We start from the raw sequence: 21315 nt of genomic DNA on the forward strand, positions 1-21315 counted from the left end.
TAAATTATGAATACATGATTGTTTTTAATGACACTTGAAAATTAATGTTTAGCCGCTTTTTCCATAATAGTACCAAGTATCTGAACAAAGTACATTAGATTCAATTACTTTTGGTAAAAACAAAATTAATGGAAATGCTTATAAAATAAATGAGGTAGGACATAGAAGGTAAATTATTATTATTTTTTTTTTGTAACAAGAGGAAAAAGGTCATTTAACATAAATGACTGTATTAACATAAACATTGGATCAGTCTTCTATGTTTACATATGTATGTAGCTATGTTTAGTAAATATTATTAATAAACTAACTACTTCATGAAAAATGGACGGTATAATTTTTAGGAATAATGTTCACATCATTGTTTTGATGACAACCTGAGATCTGAGACCTGAGATACTCCGATGGGAATATGGACTTAAAATATTATTGATGGACAAAATCATAGATATTCATATCTATTTTTTACATTGATTATATCCAGTTTCATAAAAAATTAATTGAAAAATCACATAAATATTTGTTATATTAATAGGTGTTAAATTTTCTTAAAATTTATTTATAAGTTGAATTTAAGTCATATATAAGTCTATAGAAATTTATTTTGGTTTTTACCTACACTGTTTATCTAAAATGGTAGACGTTAATAATACCTTATGTAATTATATTTTTGTGTAGATTATTAATGTCTTATGTAGCATAGCAAGATTTTTATTAACTAAATGTATTTGTGTTAAAATATATTAAAGCAGATTCTACGATAAAATAATATCTAGTAATTACTTATTGGAATCTGATTTATTGTCAATAATTAAAAACAAAGGTTTAAATTGTCACTAGAAATGAATTCCAATTTTGAAGAAAATAATTTTAGTAATATGTCATGGATAAATTGTAATGTGTGCTGCAATCAGCCAAATAATTTGCCTAACGAGATGAGAAAATTGTTTTATCTTACAAGCTGTGGGCATATTTTCTGTGCTACTTGTGGTTGTTTTACAGATAGTAAGTAAATTTAAATAGGAAATAAAAACTATTACCATTATTACTTTTATCACTTTTCGTCACAATTATCCTATTTAATTAACAAAATTAAATGAGAAAAATTTGAAAAAGTTTTTTTGTATAGTTGTTTTATATTATGAAAATTGTAATAAATACTGTTGGATAACACCTATTGACAGAATTTAGGTTACTAAGCCCTCTTTAAAAAAAAAATTATTTCCCTCTTATAAAAGTACATTTAGTAGAAAAATATTTTTTAGGAAGAGTAAAATTATTTTTTGATTATATTTACTTACATTTTTATTTATTCCTATTAATTTTTTTTTAAATTCTATCTAGGCTGATGCTTGGATATAGGTAGAATAAAATTTATTTATTCCAATTATAAAATAATATACTGTTCATAATTTTCTATAACTCCTAAGAATTTATATTAATAAGTTTTTGTGATAATTTATGAGTTACAAGATGTAATCCAAAATATCTATTGGATTATATTATATAATGAAAAATATTTTCATATATACAAATAAATGTATGTTTTTATTATTACAGACACATCAAATAGATGCAGAGAATGTAAAAATGTATGTTCTTATACAACCATAGGAGATAAGGTAAGTGATGAAATCAGTTTTCCAAAGAATAATTTAAGATTTTTTTTATATTTAACCATATAAATTTTTACAAGGCAATGATATTGTTGATTGATAATTAATTAATTTAAGTTCAAAAAAAAAAATAATGAGATATATTTTGCTAAATAGAACTTATTATTAGAACTTAGTTGCATTATTGTTTATTTTCAGAAGCAAAAACTTATTTTATTCCTCATGTAACTATTAAACCTATTATACTAGTTTACTAATATCTCAACAAATATGTAAATTATTACAAAAATGAAGATGGGTACAAAAATACATAATTTTTACATAGTGACATGGCACCTTGTTTCCCTCAGGTGCATATCACATTATCAACCGAGTTGATAATGTGTATCGGTATCTGAATTATAAGTGCATGGTGGCTTAGTTGTAAGGATTGTCCCTATGGTGCCTTCTGTCATGGGTTCTATCCTATACCGTGTCACATTTTGTCACATAATTTCTGGTACATTTTGTATAACTTGTCGTCAATTTCTGGTGGTTGTGTTAATAATTAAGCATAAAAAACAGTACTTGGATTATTATTTTTAGTAGGTATAAATTTATAAAATTAAGAAAGCTTATAATACATATTGTTTAGTGTATTTATATTCAAAAAATACATTTTTTCTATTTTTGAAAATTGAAAAATGATTTAATGGAACAAAGTAATATTTTCTTATAAATTAAATAGAATTATTGTGTTACATATATGTATGCAGTGTCCTACTAAGATTAATTATAAAAAATTATTAAATTTTTTAATTCTAATTTGTAATTGTATGCCTTAATGTATACTATAATTAATTAAATAATAAAACAAATTAATATTTTTTATTTTAACTATATGACTGGTTTCAGTCATAATACACTAAGTTTATTTAAATGTTAATCTTTGTAGTGCAGTCTAATTCTTATTAACCTTGTAATAAGTATTTGGACAATAATTTTATCAAGATCCTTATTTACACTTCCTAAAAGAAGTTATATTATAGTCAAATTTTCTTTTATGAAAATTTTTTTACTTTTAATCGACTTTTATTTGTTTGTCTAAAAAAAATAAATGATTGTTATTTTTATTTTAAAATATATTTTTAGTTGAAAAATTTGAAAACTCACAAAATGAATAGAATTTTGTTTTTGAATTTTCAAAATAGCCATTTTTTAGCCTTTGATAGATATAACTTATGTATAGTATTTTATCTCCGCCCCATGCTACATACCTATGTTTAAAATGTAACACAATAGTATTTAAAATAAAGTTGTTTTTATCGATCAATCAAAATTAATGTAGGATAAGGGTTAAAAAATAGCTGTTTAAAATTTGAAAACATTATTTTATTTCAAACATAATAAAAAATATGATTTTATCATTGTACGAATTTTTTTTTTTTTTTAATGGATTGAATTTAATGATTATTTACCGAATCAAAATTTATTAAAGATGTCAGAATTTAGTGGGAAACTTGCTTGTTTATCTAGTTTTTAGACGTTGTTGTGAATAATAAATTTTATTGGATATTCTTAAAATATTTAAAAATTAAATCTTGTAGTGTGTCTATTTAGTTGATTTTGAATAAAAACATATAAAAGTCTTAATTTTATAAGTGAATTTTTGACCATAAGTAAAATTAATAAGGTTTTAAATTATTATAAATAAAATTTTAATTTATTACAATCATATAATTATGATAGAAAATATAATACTAAGCATTAATTAAATATTCTTTAATTTTAGTCTTTTCGATCAAATCAACAGTTGTTAGAATATTTTCAAGACCCACAAAATATGTGTACTAAATTATTACAATCAATGAAATTTCAGAAAATTCATCAAAAGAGACTTTTTGAACACCACCAAGTTGTAGTAAATTTTTATTAGCTAATTGAAATGTACGAGGTGTGACAATTAAGTAATGAGACNTTCTTTAAAATTATAAACACATTTAAAATATTTTTTATTTTTGAAATTATGTTATTTAATTTTAACTATTAGTTTTTGTCTTAGATTAATATTGAACAAATTGATTTTAATTGATACAGTATTTAATTTTTAGCTATCAAAGTACAATAGAGCTAAACAATATATAAAAAAACTTAAAAATCAATTGGAAAATATGAAAAAGTAAGTTAATATTTAGTGTATAAATCTGAATAAACAGTTTTTACAAAGTGTAATTTTTTTAGTCTTGCTTCTGTTTTTTTAGAAAAAAAAAACTGTATTTTAATGACTTAGACTATGCTATTATTATAACTGGTTTTCTTGATGTAATAGTTTTCACAATAATAATGAAAAATAATTTTTTTATGATATTGGAATTTTTAAACCTCTGATCTAAAAGTTTTTTAATGTATAAATTGATAACTTTTTTTAAGTTTATTACAAAATAATCAGCAATCAATTTCAATCAATTCAATGGAACATAATCCTATTTTTCAAATAAATTCAACACCATTTAAACTTGTTGACGAAGAAGCTAAAAGGCGTAATAATAATGTTGGTGTAACTTTTAAAGTACCGAATAATAACTTCAGGTAACATTAAATTTAGCATGACTTAAAATAAGTTTAATATTTTTTTATTTTATTTTTAATGGTTATAATTTTATTTAATAGACAAATTTTAATTTAATAAAAAAATTTTTTTTTACACACTAAAAGACAGTCTATTCGAGCTAATGCATCTGTGTCTTCAGAAAGTCCTGTTTCTGGAATTGCCTCTCCTGCATCTTCATCTAAGTATAAAAGGTTGTTTATATTTTTTTCAATTATTATTTTCATATACTTTATTAAATAACAGCATAATTTAATTTCAAAATAATTTATATTGTGTGACAAGATTAAAATATTTGTTTCCTTAAAAAACTTACAATATTAAAAGAAATAGAAAATTTTTTTTAATAATTTAAATTAATTTGCCTATATAATTTTTTTTTATGAAATGAAAGGCTAATCTTAAAAATTATTACATGTTAAAGAGAAATTTGAAAAATCAAATTTTTTTATACAATTATACAAGAAATTATTAAATTTTTTATAATTTTTATGTTTCTACAGCATTAAAATTTTTTAAAAGTATAGTAGGGAATTTAATACAGTTGAAACATTTTTTATGTAAGTATAGATTAATACATGGCAATGATAAAATAACTTTTTTAAAAAGGCTTTAATGCATATATAAAAAAAAATTAACATAATATTCACCAAAAGTTACGTGTTTTTTGACTTTAGAGGCCAATTATTCATAGAAGAAAAGTTTTCAAAACCTTTTAAAAGCTTAAAAATAATAGTTAAATGTAAAATTTTGTATAAAAAATATAATTTTTTAGTTTTTCTAAATTTTAATTTTTTGAATTAATCTCCTATTATAAATAATCGAGTTATATAATCAAAGAAAAATTAAAACTCCTTACTTCATAAATTAACATGTTTATCTTAATTTTTTTTTAAAAAGTTGTCTTTGCTATTGAATAATTTCAGAAACCTTAATTACAATTGAATTTTTTTATATGGTAATGATCAAATTTTTTTTACAGTCCTGTAAGAGTAGGTAGCGGAAACAATTTTCCATCAGTAGACAAGCTTTGCTTAAATTCCAATGAGTCAAAGTATGTATAAAAATTTTTCTTTCTATTCTGTTTTTTTATACCTAAAATATAAAAAGTTCTAAATATTTTTTTTACAGAAAAGTAAATTATTCTACTACTTAATTGTGATTAAAAGAAGTATAAAGCAATGTTAAATTGTAAATTTAATAGTTTTGTTACTTATTGTTGAAGATTAAAATTGTTACATATATATATTAAAGTTTCTCTAATATTAAATTAGTACAGATTTATATTTTCTTAGTTCTATTCTTAATAATGTTAAACAGAAATAAATATTTGTTTCTTTGTTATTCAAGTGTATTTTTATTTTAAAAAATTTGTATTAATAAATGACATTAAATTAACAAAAAAAAAAATTGTGTTCATTTTTCTAAATTAAAACGAAAAGATTTTTAATATTTTTCTATTGATCAAACTGTTTTATTATCAAATATATGTTAACCTTATCAGTCACATTTTTTCTAAAATATAATTTCCATCGTTAGCGAACTTCGAACATTTAATTTCAATAAGTTTGTCATTAGCTCATAGAACTAACTTTAAATTAAATTGTATAAAATGCCAGAAAACAGTGATTTAGTATTGTGTTATAATCGTGGATGTGCTGATAAGTTTGACCCTACTAATAACCCGGAAGGTAATGTCATGATATTATGATTAATCAAATAAAATTGTATAAGATTTTTGCTTTACATTATGTTAATTAATTTATTACTATTATTCTTACAAAATAATTGTTATTATAATATAATTTTAATTTCTTTAATCCTACCTAAATTATATAAATATTGAAGTTGCGAAAATTAACTACTATAAGTTAGACTCAATTTAAATGTCAAATTTGTAATTCTATATTTTTACTCTATTAAAAATTAAATTTTTATTTTAAATTATTATTAATTTTTGACGTATATAATAGCCAAAAATTGTTAATAGCAGATGACATTTTTATCAACTGAAAGTTATTTCCTTAAAAGAAACATGATTTTCATAAACCTATGAGATATGGATGTTTTTTTTAAATTTATAGTTAATGATATTTTATTTAAGCATATTCTATCAAAATGTTATTGGGTATTATAAATTATAAATATTATTCAACTTATTTAAACTTTAGGCTCATGTACTTTTCATCCTGGTGAACCCTTTTTCCATGATGCTTACAAAGGTTGGAGTTGTTGTAAGAAAAAATGCACAGATTTTACTGAGTTCCTCAATATTAAAGTATTTATCAAATTGATCTACTGCTCATTATTAATTTATCTATAATAAAGGTTTACAATGTTTATAGGGTTGTACAAAAGGATGTCACAATGGTAATAAGCCTAGGGAGCCTGAAAAATATGTTCCTGAAAAAAATGCTAAAGAAGAAATATTTGAATATCATGCTCCAAAACCTATATTGCTAACTAGACCGCCAGTTGGTTCCTCAATGATATCTTTAATACCAATAATATCACCAAATTTATTGCAACAAATGGCTTTAGTTAGTATAGATGATAGTAATGAAAATGATTCTGTTAATTCAAAAGATATCATTATTGGTACTATGTGCAAGAACAATGGCTGTAAACAAGTAAAACACAAATACAAAACTAATATTTTAATGCACATTTTTATATATATGTATATATATAAAGGCATATGAAGGTGCTGGAAAGAGCAATGAATGTAATCATCACCCTGGTGTCCCTATTTTTCATGAAGGAATGAAGTTTTGGTCATGCTGTAATAAAAAAACTTCAGATTTTAATGTATTTTTGGAACAAGCTGGTTGTTCTCAAGGAGAACATTGTTGGGTTAAAGATACTGTATTAGTTTTTTTATATCTATTGATTTCTATAAATGTTAAATGTAATAATGTTAAATTTTAGAAAACTCAAGGACAGATGACTTGTCGTCTTGATTGGCATCAAACTGGTCCATGGGTAGTAGTTTCCATATTTGCCAAAAAATATAATCCAAATAAATCAGTTGTGAAATTATCCCCAATTGAATTATCCATTGAACTATTTTTCCCTTCAGAAAATTCAGTCTTTTCAAAATTTATGGAACTATATGGAGTAATTTTAGAATATTTATTAAATTACTTATTATTAATTTTAATACAAGACACTTTTTAAATATTTTTAGTAATATAAAGTGTGTATGCTTTATTATTTGTTTGACATTGTTATTTAAAAGCACTCTTAACTCAAATGAGAATAATCAAGAGTTCATGAAATTATTAATTTATTCATTATATAACGAATTAATATAAACATTTTATATTATTTTATTTGGAAAAAAATAAAACTCTAAAAAAATGTATTATAAAATATAAGTTAAGTTAATTTTTTGTCTGCATCATAATTATTAATTTATCAATTAATTAAATTGAATAAAAGCTGATTTGTCATTAGTATTAAAAAAAAATATCTTGTATTAAATTTACTTTTATAATTCTGTTATTTTATAATACAATTTTTTTGTTTATTTATTTACTGTAATTTTAGATTGTAGATGTTGACAGCAGTGTTGTATCTATGTTACCTACTAAAGTAGAAATAAAATTGAAAAAAGCTGAAGCAGTGTCATGGGGCCGATTGGAATATCCAAAAATAAATATTTCATCAAATAGTACATTAAACGATTCAAAAAACAAAGGCCATACTGATATAAGTTGTGTTGAAAGTGTCGATCTTGATGATTTATGAGTTTCTTAAATATTAAAAGTGTTACAATCTTGAAGTACTTTTATTTTGTATTAATTAAATGAATATGATTTAATTGAAGTTTTGATATTTTATTGAAAAAATGATTTTTAAGAAAATTTCTCATTATTCAACCTGTTGTGTAAAATATATTTTTATTGAATTTAGAATGTATTTCCTTTATTATAATTAAGACTTGTGAGGTTTTTTTTTTTTTTTGTAAAATAGCTTAAAATATTAATAAAATTGTGATTAAAGATGCAATTTTTCTGAAATGTTATTTGTATAACTATATCCTTAAATTATATCCTCAATTTTTTATTTTGAAGAAGTTTATGTATAAAGATACGAGTGAATTTTAGACATTTTAAAGGCGCAGTGTTAAAATAATAACAACTGTATCTCATAGTGTTGACATATTACATTTTGTTTGAACCCCTGAAAAGAAACTGTTTATAGCTTATCTATTTTTTCATGCACTTCATCCACTCCTAAAAGAGGATAAGGAAAGTTATATAGTTTTAATATACAGTATAAAACTTCAATTACTGTATACTAAGACTCCATGTTCTATACAAAATTATATGGTTGGTCGAGTTTTAACAATATATAAATTTTTACCTTTTAATATTGAATCAACATTCTATTTTAAAAATTATAATTGTAAATCTAAAACTTCCAAGTTTTAATTTGTATTAGTAAAAAATAGTACACAATCTTTTTTTAATAATATTTATTTTAAGTTACAATTACTTTTCTTTGAATTTAAATTAAACTTAATGACTAGTATTTATATGAATTACTTTTTGAGTATTATAATTTGAGAAATATTAATATTAATGAATAATCTTTTATATTTTGATTTATTAATACATCTAAAAGCAAAACTATTTTTAATTACAGTTAAACAATTAAAAAATGATTTCCTAAAAACATTGCACTGTTGGCAATTTTTCAAATAGATTAATTATATGTGCATAAAAATTTTGTGACTAGAATTTTTAACAATGACTCTCTTTGGCATCTCCAGCATTGTATTTTTAAATGGTAACTCAATATGTACAAAACATAACAAATTAATCTTTTCATATTATAATGTGACTTGGGGTAATTCATATTTTGAAAGTTTTTTTGAAAATACATTTTTTTTTAGTATAATTTTTACATTAAAAATGTATTTAATTTTACAAACAAAACTAATTCACCAAGTTTTAATCCAATACTTTTTTTTTTAATTAAACGAAAAAAGGAAGGAGCCCAGTAATAATTTTATAATTCTCTAAAAGTAGTAAATAATTTCGGATTGCAATTTGTGTTCTTTCTTGCTCTCACTGGCGATTTATGCGTACGACTTCTCCATGTGGTACATATCGCCTAAAAGTCTTTGAATGGGTATATCGCCTATGGTTTCTTTGAAGAATAGTCTTTCTATAGTCGATTGTCTAACGGCCCTAAGATTGGGTAACATCAAAAGCAGTCGTCCGAACCGAGTTGGTTGTCTCGAATATCGACCTCGTACATAGTCACCAAGAATGCATTGCGCTTGATCTTGTAACATTTCCACCGGCTGAGCGTCAATTAATCCAGGTGTTTCTAAAAATAAATTTTATTGTGAATGTCAATAAAATTAAAACATTCATATATGGATGTCTTAGTAATTAATACGTATAATGAAATCATTGAATTCGCACGAAGAGGAACAATTGCTAGACGTTTTTCATAACAAACGATTTATACTGTTTTTTTATATGCACAAAAATATTTTTGAAAACATAGTTAATAAGGTTTTTAAATAAAGAAAGAAATTATACTTTGATACAATTCAATGAATTGTATTTTTTACGCAGCTTTTCGACTTGATTATGTCAAAAAACAAATAACATGTAGCAAAATCATCAGTTTTATTTCAACGGCGACGAAATATTATGTAATTGTAAAATTTACATAAAAACCTTAAAATAATTTCGAATAGGCAACCAAACAGTTGAGAATTCGCTTGTTTAGACGTAAAGGAGAAAGCGACAGAGCTATTGAAAACATTGTACCAGGAATTTATGAGTAGTTTATATGTGTCTCGCTTTGATAATATTCATTACGATATTTGCCGAGTAAATCGTAAAAATTGTAAATTTGTACTAGGGTTTCAGAAGATGATTGCAAGTAATATCTAAGTAATGGCCTGTGCGAAAGCGGTTTGTCGCTGGCCATATGACCGAAAATATTTTAAATAAATAGATGCCACAGCACGAAAAACAATTGATTTCCGTACCGTCCCCATATTTCAATACGGGGACGCACCTATGGTCGCTTGAGAAATTCGTCTACGTTTTGTAAACAGCATGTTACGCCACGTTCTGCGTGCCATACAATTCATAAATCTTTAAACATCAACCGCGATATTCGATGTACTGCATTTATGTGATGCCAAATAAATTTTATTAAAAGTAATTTCACTAAAGAAATCGCGCAGAGTAGACATTTTTTTAGTAAATACTAATTAATTTATTTTTCAAATATCATTACTTATTGTTATTTGATAAAATCGATTTCGTTTCGTTTTTATTTAGTCATATCTCAATTGCGAAACGTCATAACACGTTTTTCTTACGACGAATACTTTCATAGTACTTGGATTCACCTGGTTACCCTTGTAAAAAATGTAACAGTGGCACGTCACATTTTTTTAACAAGTCATATCAGTAGAGCGAACCGACAGTTTACTATATATTATAGTAGCGAATACTGTTGATTATTTATAAATTAATAATAAACAGCTGAAGTGTGTTTTTATTTTTCTTACCGGGTGTAAAGAGAATGACTGCTTTCATACAACCACATTCGCTACCGTCAGGTGATAACTGTCGGAAACGCGCAAGTATTTCCTGTATGATTTTCATTTCGATGTTGACTTTAAGGTCATCAACCGGAAGTCTTTCTCGGGCTTTTTCCGAGTTCAACAACGGCGATAAGTCCCAGGGTATTGACCATTGAGCTAAATGTAACAAAAACAATTCCTTCCACGATTCTTGCAACAGTAATAGCTAAAATATTTAAATATTTTTACTTAAACATACAACAGATGAATGAACAGATAAATAAACCTAACCTGGTCGTGTTTTGAAAGAGTCTGAAACGGGGCTAAACACCGAACCCACCTGACTGCCATAAATAAAAGTCTTGCCGTCGTTTCCTAAAAAAGCACAACGTTCAAATAGTAAAATACGCACAGTATTTTGTAGTATAATAAGTGTTTAATAATTCGAATTTTTTTTCTAAAGTTTATTTATGAATAACCAAATTCATAAAATAACACGAATATATTGATTAACGAGTGCTTGAAAATTGAAAACATTTATACAGGTTTATTTTTTTTAATCAACTGTAAAAAATGTTCGGGCCCAGTCAAAGCCAAAGTTCTTTAACAATACGTTTTTTTTTCTAAATGCACAATTGTTTTTTTGACGCTTTCTGCAATTGTGGAATTGTTTTAGAAACGCAATACATTTACTACATCAACAGGTATTTATCGTATATGACGTGAATTAATTTTTTTGTAGTACTCCGTTCTCGTTATTTTGTTTTGGAGTTCGCCATTTTTAATCCTAAATACAAGCCATTGGATAAACGGCCCACCTTTTGCCACCCGCAGAAAAGTAGGCGGGCAGTCGAAAAGTCAACCCTCCTTGTCGCATAATGTGTACATACATGAGATACATCAGTACGACCTTTACATTACATTCTTTACTTTAAACTATTTATTAATTATATAGATCTTATTTTGAAAATTCATGTTTCACAATATATTCCAATACTGTTCAAAGTATCCCTGTAAAATGTGATTATATTATCTCTAAATGTTTGTTTAATTTTTAAATAAAAGGGATATTTTTCTTAGTCGATACTTTACTATTCGCAAATTTTAAAAATGCTCCGAGACTATACAATTGAGTTTTTTGATAACTTAATATTAAAAATAATATAAAATGAATTCGTTACCTGTAAAACTTCCCAAGTGGGCGATAGTGACAGCGTTAAGGAACTCGTGGGGCTGTTGGATTGTGGTATGCCTAAAGGCGACGACGCTTCTGACATCTTTGCGCTCCAAATTAACTCCTTAAAATGAAAAAGCTTGTAAGTTTCATAAAGTTTTATCAAACTGGTATGTGTTAAATGAAGTTTTGTTCGTAGGTTTTCAATTTTCATAAGATGGCAATCGTCACACAACGGGCGACGGAAATATTATTAGGTAAGGTGAAGTGTTGGCCCTACAGAGTTTCAGCTGCTGATTTTTCAATGGCCGCGGGCGTTTTGATTTTTTTTAAGTATATCGACGCTTTTATTTGTCAACAAAATAGAAAAACCGAAAATATCTATCTCTGAAATTCACACCATAAAGAATCTCTCTTTCCGACGACTAACCATCCTTGGGAAGGGCAACGAGGGAAATCACCACAGGCTGACACATTTGTTAGGATTTCTAGAATTGTTGCAACAACCGCCATCAATTAAAATATATGAATACTTTTAATACAATTGCAATTTTTTGAAGGTAATGTCATATTTTAATTGAATGTTATTTATTAAACAATATTTAATACTTTTCATTTTTGAAGATTTCAATAAACAAGTTGTAACATTAATTTTGTTTTTATGGAGGAGTATAAGGAGTGGCATTAAAAGTTAACCTTGGATGCCGCCTAATCTCTAAAAACGTCCTTGAGAGTATAAAGGGTTAAGAAACCACTTTGAAGGAGCCCTCAATGGACCGTTAAGAGTGAAAACATAAGAGTCACTTTTAAAAAACCTTCAAATTTAAAAGTCAGAATGGTCGAAATAGTTATAGTGTACGTCATACGTTGTCCCTTTACCAAACATTGTTACATCCGATCTCCCCTCACGTCATCTTTGAACGTTTCAGTCCCCTTTTATCCCATCGACCGATGAATATTAGAGTTGTTAACGATTAAAGTCGAACTTAAGCCCGTATCCTCACTTGTCTCTCGCGACGTACACATTATACGAAATCTATACATGCACGTTAACGTTTATAATATGGTAAAGCCAGAGGGCGTCTCTGACGTGGTGAACAAAGGGTTCGATTTCTAAAACCCATGGACCATGTGGTCCGGTTCTCACATCAAAACGTCCGGGTGCTGGCACTGACTCATCTTGGTCGTTATCGGTACTCCGGCCTTTATCGTGTGCATCGTCACAAGTATAGTTGGTCAAAAAAAGGCGTGAATCAAAAAAGCTTCAAAGACTGCCACGTTTAACTGTATAATCATAGAATCTAACACTAAATTCTTCCTTCAAATAACTTAGTCGTTTAAGATATTTTTTAATTATGTTTATTAGATTTTTGAATTTAGTGAATCACTTAACAGAATTGAAAATGTTTATAATTGTTTGATTACAATAATTTTGTCAATAAAATAAAATTATAAAATTCTAGTTTGAATAAAACTAATTTACGATGTGGATATTATTCTATTAAACTTACTTGGCATTTCTCGGCTGACATGAGTATTTGTAAAAGCCCTGGAGGAGGTGGTGGCTGCTGTCCAACGAATACGTGCCCTGACTGTGGTGGGGTTGTTGGTAACATGGTAGGTGGGGGTGGCGGTAATGGTGTTGGTGGTGGATGTTGATGTTGAGACGGAACTGGAAGAAGAGATGCCTCTATGGGGGATGGTTTTGGATACCCTATTGAAGTTTTTTGCATAATATTTTGTTCATTACTCAGTTGAATCGTAGGGATATTTCTTTGATTTCCACCAGATTGTGAATTTTCTTTTAAGGATTGTAAATGATGATGGTGGTGGTGGTGATGATGTAACTTTGGTTTTCTTGGTCCTCTTTCGTGTTGAACAGCTTTAATTAATCAAAATAGATAAATATTCGTACATAATAATTTCGTTCAGACACGTATTTAACAAAAAAATGTTCAAAGAGAGAGTGGAGAAAATGTTTTCTTTTGTTCGTTAAAAAGCAATATTTTTGATAAAAAAAACGATGGTCGCGTTAATTTCTGGAAGAGATTGAAGGGCATAAGTTTCATAAATATACCCCTGACTTCATAAAAATAAAATATTATGATATTAGGTAAAGCTACTAATCAGTGTTTTTAACTTTAAGTGTAAAAATCGTGATACGTTATTAAAAGTTCAAAAATCACGTTGTACTGTTGTATTTCAAATAATCAACGCGATTTAACAAAATGTTCATAATCCATTTTTATACATCCCTTTTGATTTTTTATACGCACAAAGGAACATAATGTGAATTGGGATAAATCCATTTTATATTCTGCATTGGAAGGTGTAAAAAAACGTATTGATATTATAAAAGTATTGAGCTTTCACTAGCATTTACAAATAAAATACAATCAAACTACCGGGACAACTACAATTTATCATGAGGTTGTAATAACGTGTATAATGTATATACACATTATAGACGGTCTTAGCGCATTGTTCGTGGATATTTACTGCTGATTGAAAAACTGTCTCTCTCTCTCTCCATTGTTATATTGGAGTACACCACCAGCATGGAAATGTAAACCAATAAATAATAATAATAATAATAACTCCAAAATCATTCAAAAAAGCTTTTATTTTGTCTCCCGCCGTTAAATTAGCATGCGGACAAACACTTTTATTTATTTCTGTGTCATTATACTTTGTGTAAAGTACTTTTATTTCAGATACTGAGACTATATGAATAACATTGTGCGGTGTCGATGAATCGATGGAAAGTAAAACGACGACAAATCTATAAACTAAAGTTTATTTGCTTTACGAATAGCAAAACTGGTGACCCAGACGTTTTTATTTTTATGTTTAACTGGAAGAAACAACCCGTATCATCCATAGTAACCTTTATATTCATCCCATAGTATCAATAAAAGCATTGCACTTCTAACTTTGATGATCGGTGCACATTCTTGTAATGTGAATATTGTTTTAGCTAACGAGCCCGAGTCACTGATGCATTAAAATAGTAATTAAGTAGAATACGGGCATTGATATTTGCATATTTATCAATATAACTTTGTTTATAATTATCAATCTAACTTTTCGTTGTTTTGAAAAGTATTTAATAATCTACAAGACGGTCATTTGAGTAATATAAATGAAATAATTTGATCATTTTTCGATCTAGATGAATTTTTAATTGTTAACTAAACATAAAATTAGATAAATATCATCTTTGTTAGTTTTTTATTTATCTAAGATTGTGTATATCCTGCTCGAAGATTCCGCGATATACTAAAATATGTAACCAACTTAATCTAAGCTAATGGAATTTTACTGGATTACAAATAAATGGTTACGTATGAACCATACGATATACTAATTGCACAAACATTATGTACCTCACACTTGAAAATACTCTCCTTTCAATTTTCCAATGACTCGTCGACCCTTCGAACCCTCGATTTCGGATCGTCACGTCTATTTTACACTTGTTTTTCCCGTTGTTGGTAAGTCACTTAATCCGACTACATCAGCTGTTGGAAACTCGCACAGACAAGGGCAACATACACACGTATTATTTACGGAGGGGTGACCTGTGCGGGCCGATTGGTTTGGTGTCGAAGCAACGGAGAAATTGAAATGAGAAGTTGCCACACGCACCTTGCCTCTTTTTTCGTGTAACATTTATATTACGTGTATAGCTTTTGCCAGTAAACGCGGCATCATTTATCAAAACGGATGCCGTGGCCTGATAAGACAATACAACGATGAAACACCGTCCAATACAACAATATGTATTATGAGCACCGAAAAATCGAAACGCTGGGTACACGATTTGGGTGGTATAAGATAGAGTGGCTGTTGAAAGAGGAAAAGGCAGTGGCGTGATTCAAGTATTTTCGCTAACGACATTATAAACCGGACGTTTTGTTCGTGTGAGGGGCAGGTAATTATTTAACGCCAGAGAGTAATTAAGGAAAGAGAAAAATTTACGGGCAGACTCGAATGCGACCAGCATGATAACCTCTAACGAGCTGTCACAGCTTAAGTTCATAATGGATCAGAAAGCACACTTTGCCGAGTTACATTTTAATGTCTGTTCAAATTTTTTTTGAAAAACGCTTTAAAAATTGATAACTAATGTATTACCAAAGATAACTCGTTTTGATAAAATGTTGGTTTTTCGTGTGAGTTATAAAAAAAAATTGTGTTTTAAAATATGGTTTTTATGGTAAATTCAAGCGTACGCACATTGCTTATATTAATTTATAAGGATATGACCTAAATATCAATATAATGTTTTGAATAATACATTGTTGAATCGCAAGGGGTTGTTAAAAATGATTGCTCGACTAATATAACATAATTTCTTGCCTAAATGTGTTGTATGAACAACCGGCATCGTCGACCATCAAAGCGTAAAGGGTTGTCAAGTAGAACCAAAATGTAGTTTGTTCACTTTGCAAAGCGCTGGTTGCGTTAAATTCCAAAGCAAACTCTTTGCGGTACCTCTAATTTTATGTTTAGTCACGATGACACCACCAAATCGTGTATTCGCATAAAATTAACAATTTTTGTTTACGATGTCACTTTTGTGGTATATTCTCAACGTGCTTTAACACTAAGTGTTTCTACGTTTTTTTTTTATGCAAAAATGAGTAAATAACTATGAAGTTGTGAGTGTTATAAGAAATTAGGTGTGATAAACCATTAGGGATATAGGTTAATAGTTTTAAAAATATTTAAATTAAAAAAAAATTAATTTGTAGATAAATTCTGTTGTTCTTTTGTAAGTTGCCAACTAAAAATTAATTTTCAAATGTTTTATTTAAGAATTACTTTATATATTTTCTATGTTCTATCTAAACAATTATTTCATTTTTTGAGAAAGATTCAGAAGTTTTAACGCTAATTTTGGGGAAATGATATTTAACAATTAGTGTACAACTTACCGTCCTTGTTCATAGCAGACTGAAAACACTTGTTAAGCCGACAAGCTCGACACTGATTCCTGTGCGTCTTGTCTATGGGACACCTGCCTTTAAGTTCACCCTGAGCTTTGCAAGTGTAGACCCTATTTCTGTGTATACTTCTTTTGAAAAACCCCGAACAACCTAATGAAACGAAAACATCCATAAGAGATTAAAAATCAATTTTAGTTCCAATATTGATGTTAAAATTAAAAAATGTTTAGTAAGCTAGTTTACCGTCGCAACTATATATGCCGTAATGTTTGCCGGAACTTCTATCTCCACACACTTTGCATGGGATGTCTAACAGTCGATCACCTATAAAATTAAACGAAATAAATATAATAATTTTTCTGTTTATTATTGGGTAATAACAAAACTTAATATTTAAACATAAGCAAAAGATTAGTTTTTAATTTTGCTCCTTAAATAATTAAATATAGGCCAAAAAATTAGTTTTATATTTGTTAATCTCTCACTAATCTTTTATGTATTCGTAAATAGTTAAGGGGCAAAAATAAAAACTGATTCTTTACTTATATTTCATTGTACTTATTATTAGAGTCATTATACAATTAATAAATATTTGTATTAAATATATTTTATATTAATATATAGAACCTTTAAATTTAAAAGGCTCTATTTAGAATTGGCATATTATTGATTATGCATATAATTGACATGAATGAATATTAGAGGGACGCGATCGAGCGAATACAACAGCCTCTTTGTTACTTCCGCACACACATATACCTGTCCCACTGTCCCCGGTTAAATACACTTGATGCAGGTACACGTTACACTTACTATTGGTACCGTCGTCTTCAACTAATTTATAATGCTTACAGTCGTTTGCTGGAAAGTTGAGCTTTGGCCTATATGCGGTATGTGGTTTATTAATGAGCTTGTTTCAAAAGCCGCTTATCGCGAGCGTCAAAACTATTTCTGGCACCCTCGCTCTACTACTTTAGTTCTTTGTCACCTACCCCATCGACTTGCATAACCGAAGCACTGCTTAACTTCGTAACAACGTCGCGGCTTCTCGCATTGTCGATGAGCAGTAAATACCACCCTCGACGCGGTCGTTTTCCAGACAAACGCGTACAGCACACCGTAAAATTAGGTGTATAATGTTCGCGTCGTGTGCCCTCGAGATCAATGTGACAAATGCATTTGAACAGAGCTCCATACACACCTCAGGGCACGCCACGTAAAAATCATCGTTACTGTGTTGTGAAAACCTAAGCTTTACTTTCCGATCCACACACAGCTGTTATTGCCTGCGGCTTTCAAATTATACCACGCAAAGTTTAAACCGATTGCTGTGTATCAAGATTGCCGTTGAATACAAGACAAACTCTGTGATAATATTATACGACACAAATGGATTATACAAAGCCACTCGTAATAAGTTGTGGGTAACAAAAACCGTAGCTAGTTGTCAACACTTGAAGCTCTTAAACATAACTTCTGCCCTGGAATTGTCCATTTTTGCATTTATTTTCTCATTTATGAACAGAAAATCTAGTAATGAGAATATTTTCTGCACGAGTCGTGACTATGCCGTAACATTGTACGGATGAATCACTAAGTCAGGGAATCTCATGTGTTTCTTGTTACTTGACTAGTACGCAATGAAAACGCCAATAGATTAAGCCTTACAGCGATTTAATTGTAAGTCTTTGTGAGCGATGTCTTTGTAATGGCAATATTTCGAACACAGTTAAACATTTATGGAGGGCAATTTCATTTAGAGATATTTCCAATGTAGGGAACAATATCATTTTAAAGAACCTTAACAGTACCGAGTAATAATTGATCACAATAAAACTTTTTTTTTATATCCTTCGTATATTTATTATTTATCGTAAAAAAAAGTAAAACGTTTCTTTATAGGCTTTCTTGAACTCAGTGATCGGTTAAAGTTTTCACCATTTCATTTTTTCCACACCCTTCGCCTTTTATTGTTCGCTTAAATCGTGCGACCAGGCGGCCCATAATCTTCTTCGGGCTTTTTGAGTTCAATCGAAAAGAAAGGCTTACGGTTACGAGATACAACGGTAAAAAGGTCAACAAAACTTTTTAATATCGGAGATTATAGAACGATAATGCAGCGCTCTCAATCCTTTTAAAAACGAATTCACATTAAGCCACAAAACAACAGTGCCGCGACCACTTTAAGACTCCACCAATGTATATTTGCCAACGGATCAAATAATATTATGTATAAAATGGGTACATGTGTATAAAGAACACATTTTCTCTTACAAACTTTTCACTCAGACTATAAAATACATTACAATATTGGTTGCCAATATTTGTTTTTAATCCAACTTAATGTTTTTAGTAGAAAAATACTCGGAAAACGTAAATGGAGATTTTAATCTGAAATTAAATTTATGAGCAGGTCCACTGTATTACACGAAATGTCTTAAGTGATTTGATTTATTGAGACATCAAGTGTCAAAAATGATTGAAATTTAAAAGTGTTTGTTTTAACTGATAAATAATTCACACGCTAACTAAAATAGAATTTTTGTTAAAAATGAGTAATTAATAATATATCTATCTGTGTAATATTTTAAGAAAAAAAACTAGATTTTTAACACTCGTGTTATTAAAAAATTATATGTTTTTACATACCACAGGATATAATTATACAATATTGTTTGATCGTGAGTAATTGTTTTTTAAACTGCTTTAGAAATTTGCCTCTTTAATAAATCGGTTTTCATCATATGTCACTTAAAACAACCCCTAAATTCTATTGTTAGTTTATTTTACACCGAGACTTTCTTCTTTACGTTAAAAGACACAATATTTTCTTCAAATTTTTATATTTCTTTAATAATGACAAACAATATTGTTTGTCATTACTATAATTAAATCGATGATTACATTAATTTAATTATATCCTATTTCATTTGAATTATACGTAGACAATTTAGTTATTTTATAAATTAATTATTTTCTAAAGCCACATCAATTAAAATTAAAAATTAACTAGTTTAGAAGTCAATCGTTACAAAATAAATGTTTAAATTAAAACTCAATAAGCTTACTGTAACTCAAAAGGTCGCTAGTAGTATGAGTATTTATTTTAACTATATTTTTTGGCAACTTAAATTTTTATGAATACAACATTATTGAATAATGACACAATATACATAGTATAGTAAACTTTTTTAATCCCAAATCATCGAAATATTATCATATCATATAAATATATATCATAAATAATATCATCTGTAACCCAAACTAAAACGACACTTTATTTATAATTACTTTAATTATTTTCATTCAACTTTAAACGTAATATTTATTACAAAAAGTATTGACTTAAATTTAAAAATAACGTAAACCTCGCAAGTAATTTTATCATTTCGTTAAGTACACAAGTCATTAATAATCTTTTTGAACCAACACTATTGTATTATAATCACTAACGATATTAATAATTCATAAATAAGTTAAATAAATTACCTGTGCCCATTATCTGCACGTCAAATCATGTTGCGGCTACTCAATAAGTCTGATAGTGAATAATTGACGAAGAAATAATATTTTGAATAAATAAATTATGACTTTGGGGCTTGTCAATGTGTTCGTTTATTGACGATAAATGTCTAAAATTCATAAAATAGAAACAATAAATTATTGGTCAAAAAATTTAACATGACTTAGTTTTGCAAACTGATAGCAGTATAACAAATTGACTCACTTGTGGGGCTACGATGATAAAAGCTGCAACAGTGACCGATTGTAAAAAGCGTTTGACTGTTAACAGGGCCAAAAAGCGAATAGTTCCCGGCAGTGGTGAGATATTATGGAGTGTTACTAAGTCGTCGGGGCGGTTCTCTCAAAACGACCGTAGTCTGTGTGTTGGTCCATGGGCGTGTCAACCCTGCCAAGACCGGCCACTCTTCACCTTACTCCAGCCAACACCACCGTATAACAACGTGTCAAACACGGGAAACCCTGCGGCTCGTGACCGGTGTCCCGAAAAGTTATTAATTTTGTCATAAGCTTCTGGTCCCGCCACTCTAAACACCTTCCTAATGTTTCCAATGTAATATGTTTATAACGTTGTATAATACGCTACAAACTTATCAACCCTCGTACAGAACAACCACAACACAAGTTGGATTTTATCAACTGATGGAATCCTTATTTTCTTCTTTATAGATTTTATTTTTTTAACTCTATCGTGAGATTAAAACTAGAAATAATGGTCTCAATCGAGGATGTTTTTACGGTTAGTTTCTAATAATACATTACCCCTAATTTCTTCTTTCACGAGTTAACGAATCGTAATAATTCTATTAATTGAATATTTTTCTCCATATCCATTCTAACAAAATAGCTTTTGCTAGTTAATCTAAGATTATAAGAAAACTTTACAAATCTAATGATACTTA

At 27.9% G+C, this 21315-nt stretch overlaps 3 protein-coding genes across 4 annotated transcripts; 2 read left to right on the forward strand and 1 right to left on the reverse strand.

The window, feature by feature from the left end:
- Nucleotides 1–679: 679 nt before the first annotated feature.
- On the forward strand, nt 680–5591 carry LOC126901667 (RING finger protein 212B-like). 2 transcript variants are annotated; one of them, XM_050678318.1, is made up of 9 exons: nt 680–775; nt 841–1005; nt 1561–1622; nt 3388–3516; nt 3707–3774; nt 4026–4184; nt 4311–4397; nt 5186–5257; nt 5335–5589. In XM_050678318.1, the coding sequence occupies exons 2-9, from the start codon at nt 843–845 to the stop codon at nt 5357–5359; spliced, it is 765 nt and encodes a 254-aa protein (XP_050534275.1). In that variant the 5' UTR covers nt 680–775; nt 841–842; the 3' UTR covers nt 5360–5589. The 2 variants fall into 2 exon arrangements, with proteins under 2 accessions (XP_050534275.1, XP_050534276.1); XM_050678319.1 differs by having other exon boundaries at nt 683–1005; nt 3388–3510; nt 5335–5591.
- Nucleotides 5592–5705: 114 nt separating this feature from the next.
- LOC126901361 (cysteine and histidine-rich domain-containing protein morgana) lies at nt 5706–8215 on the forward strand. The gene is made up of 6 exons (XM_050677768.1): nt 5706–5894; nt 6375–6481; nt 6549–6833; nt 6898–7068; nt 7132–7320; nt 7753–8215. The coding sequence occupies exons 1-6, from the start codon at nt 5816–5818 to the stop codon at nt 7951–7953; spliced, it is 1032 nt and encodes a 343-aa protein (XP_050533725.1). The 5' UTR covers nt 5706–5815; the 3' UTR covers nt 7954–8215.
- A 606-nt stretch (nt 8216–8821) lies between these two features.
- Nucleotides 8822–21101, reverse strand: LOC126901591 (protein dissatisfaction-like). The gene is made up of 9 exons (XM_050678174.1): nt 20619–21101; nt 20381–20523; nt 17135–17215; nt 16880–17041; nt 13451–13821; nt 11947–12063; nt 11057–11140; nt 10751–10991; nt 8822–9543 (listed from the first exon to the last, which is right to left on the reverse strand). Exons 2-9 carry the CDS (start codon nt 20388–20390, stop codon nt 9290–9292), a joined length of 1320 nt encoding a protein of 439 aa, XP_050534131.1. The 5' UTR covers nt 20391–20523; nt 20619–21101; the 3' UTR covers nt 8822–9289.
- Between the last annotated feature and the right edge of the window lie 214 nt (nt 21102–21315).

The sequence above is a fragment of the Daktulosphaira vitifoliae genome, unplaced genomic scaffold (genome assembly GCF_025091365.1).
Source record: "Daktulosphaira vitifoliae isolate Bord-2020 unplaced genomic scaffold, ASM2509136v1 Scaffold_3, whole genome shotgun sequence".
In the NCBI taxonomy this organism is placed as follows: domain Eukaryota; kingdom Metazoa; phylum Arthropoda; class Insecta; order Hemiptera; family Phylloxeridae; genus Daktulosphaira; species Daktulosphaira vitifoliae.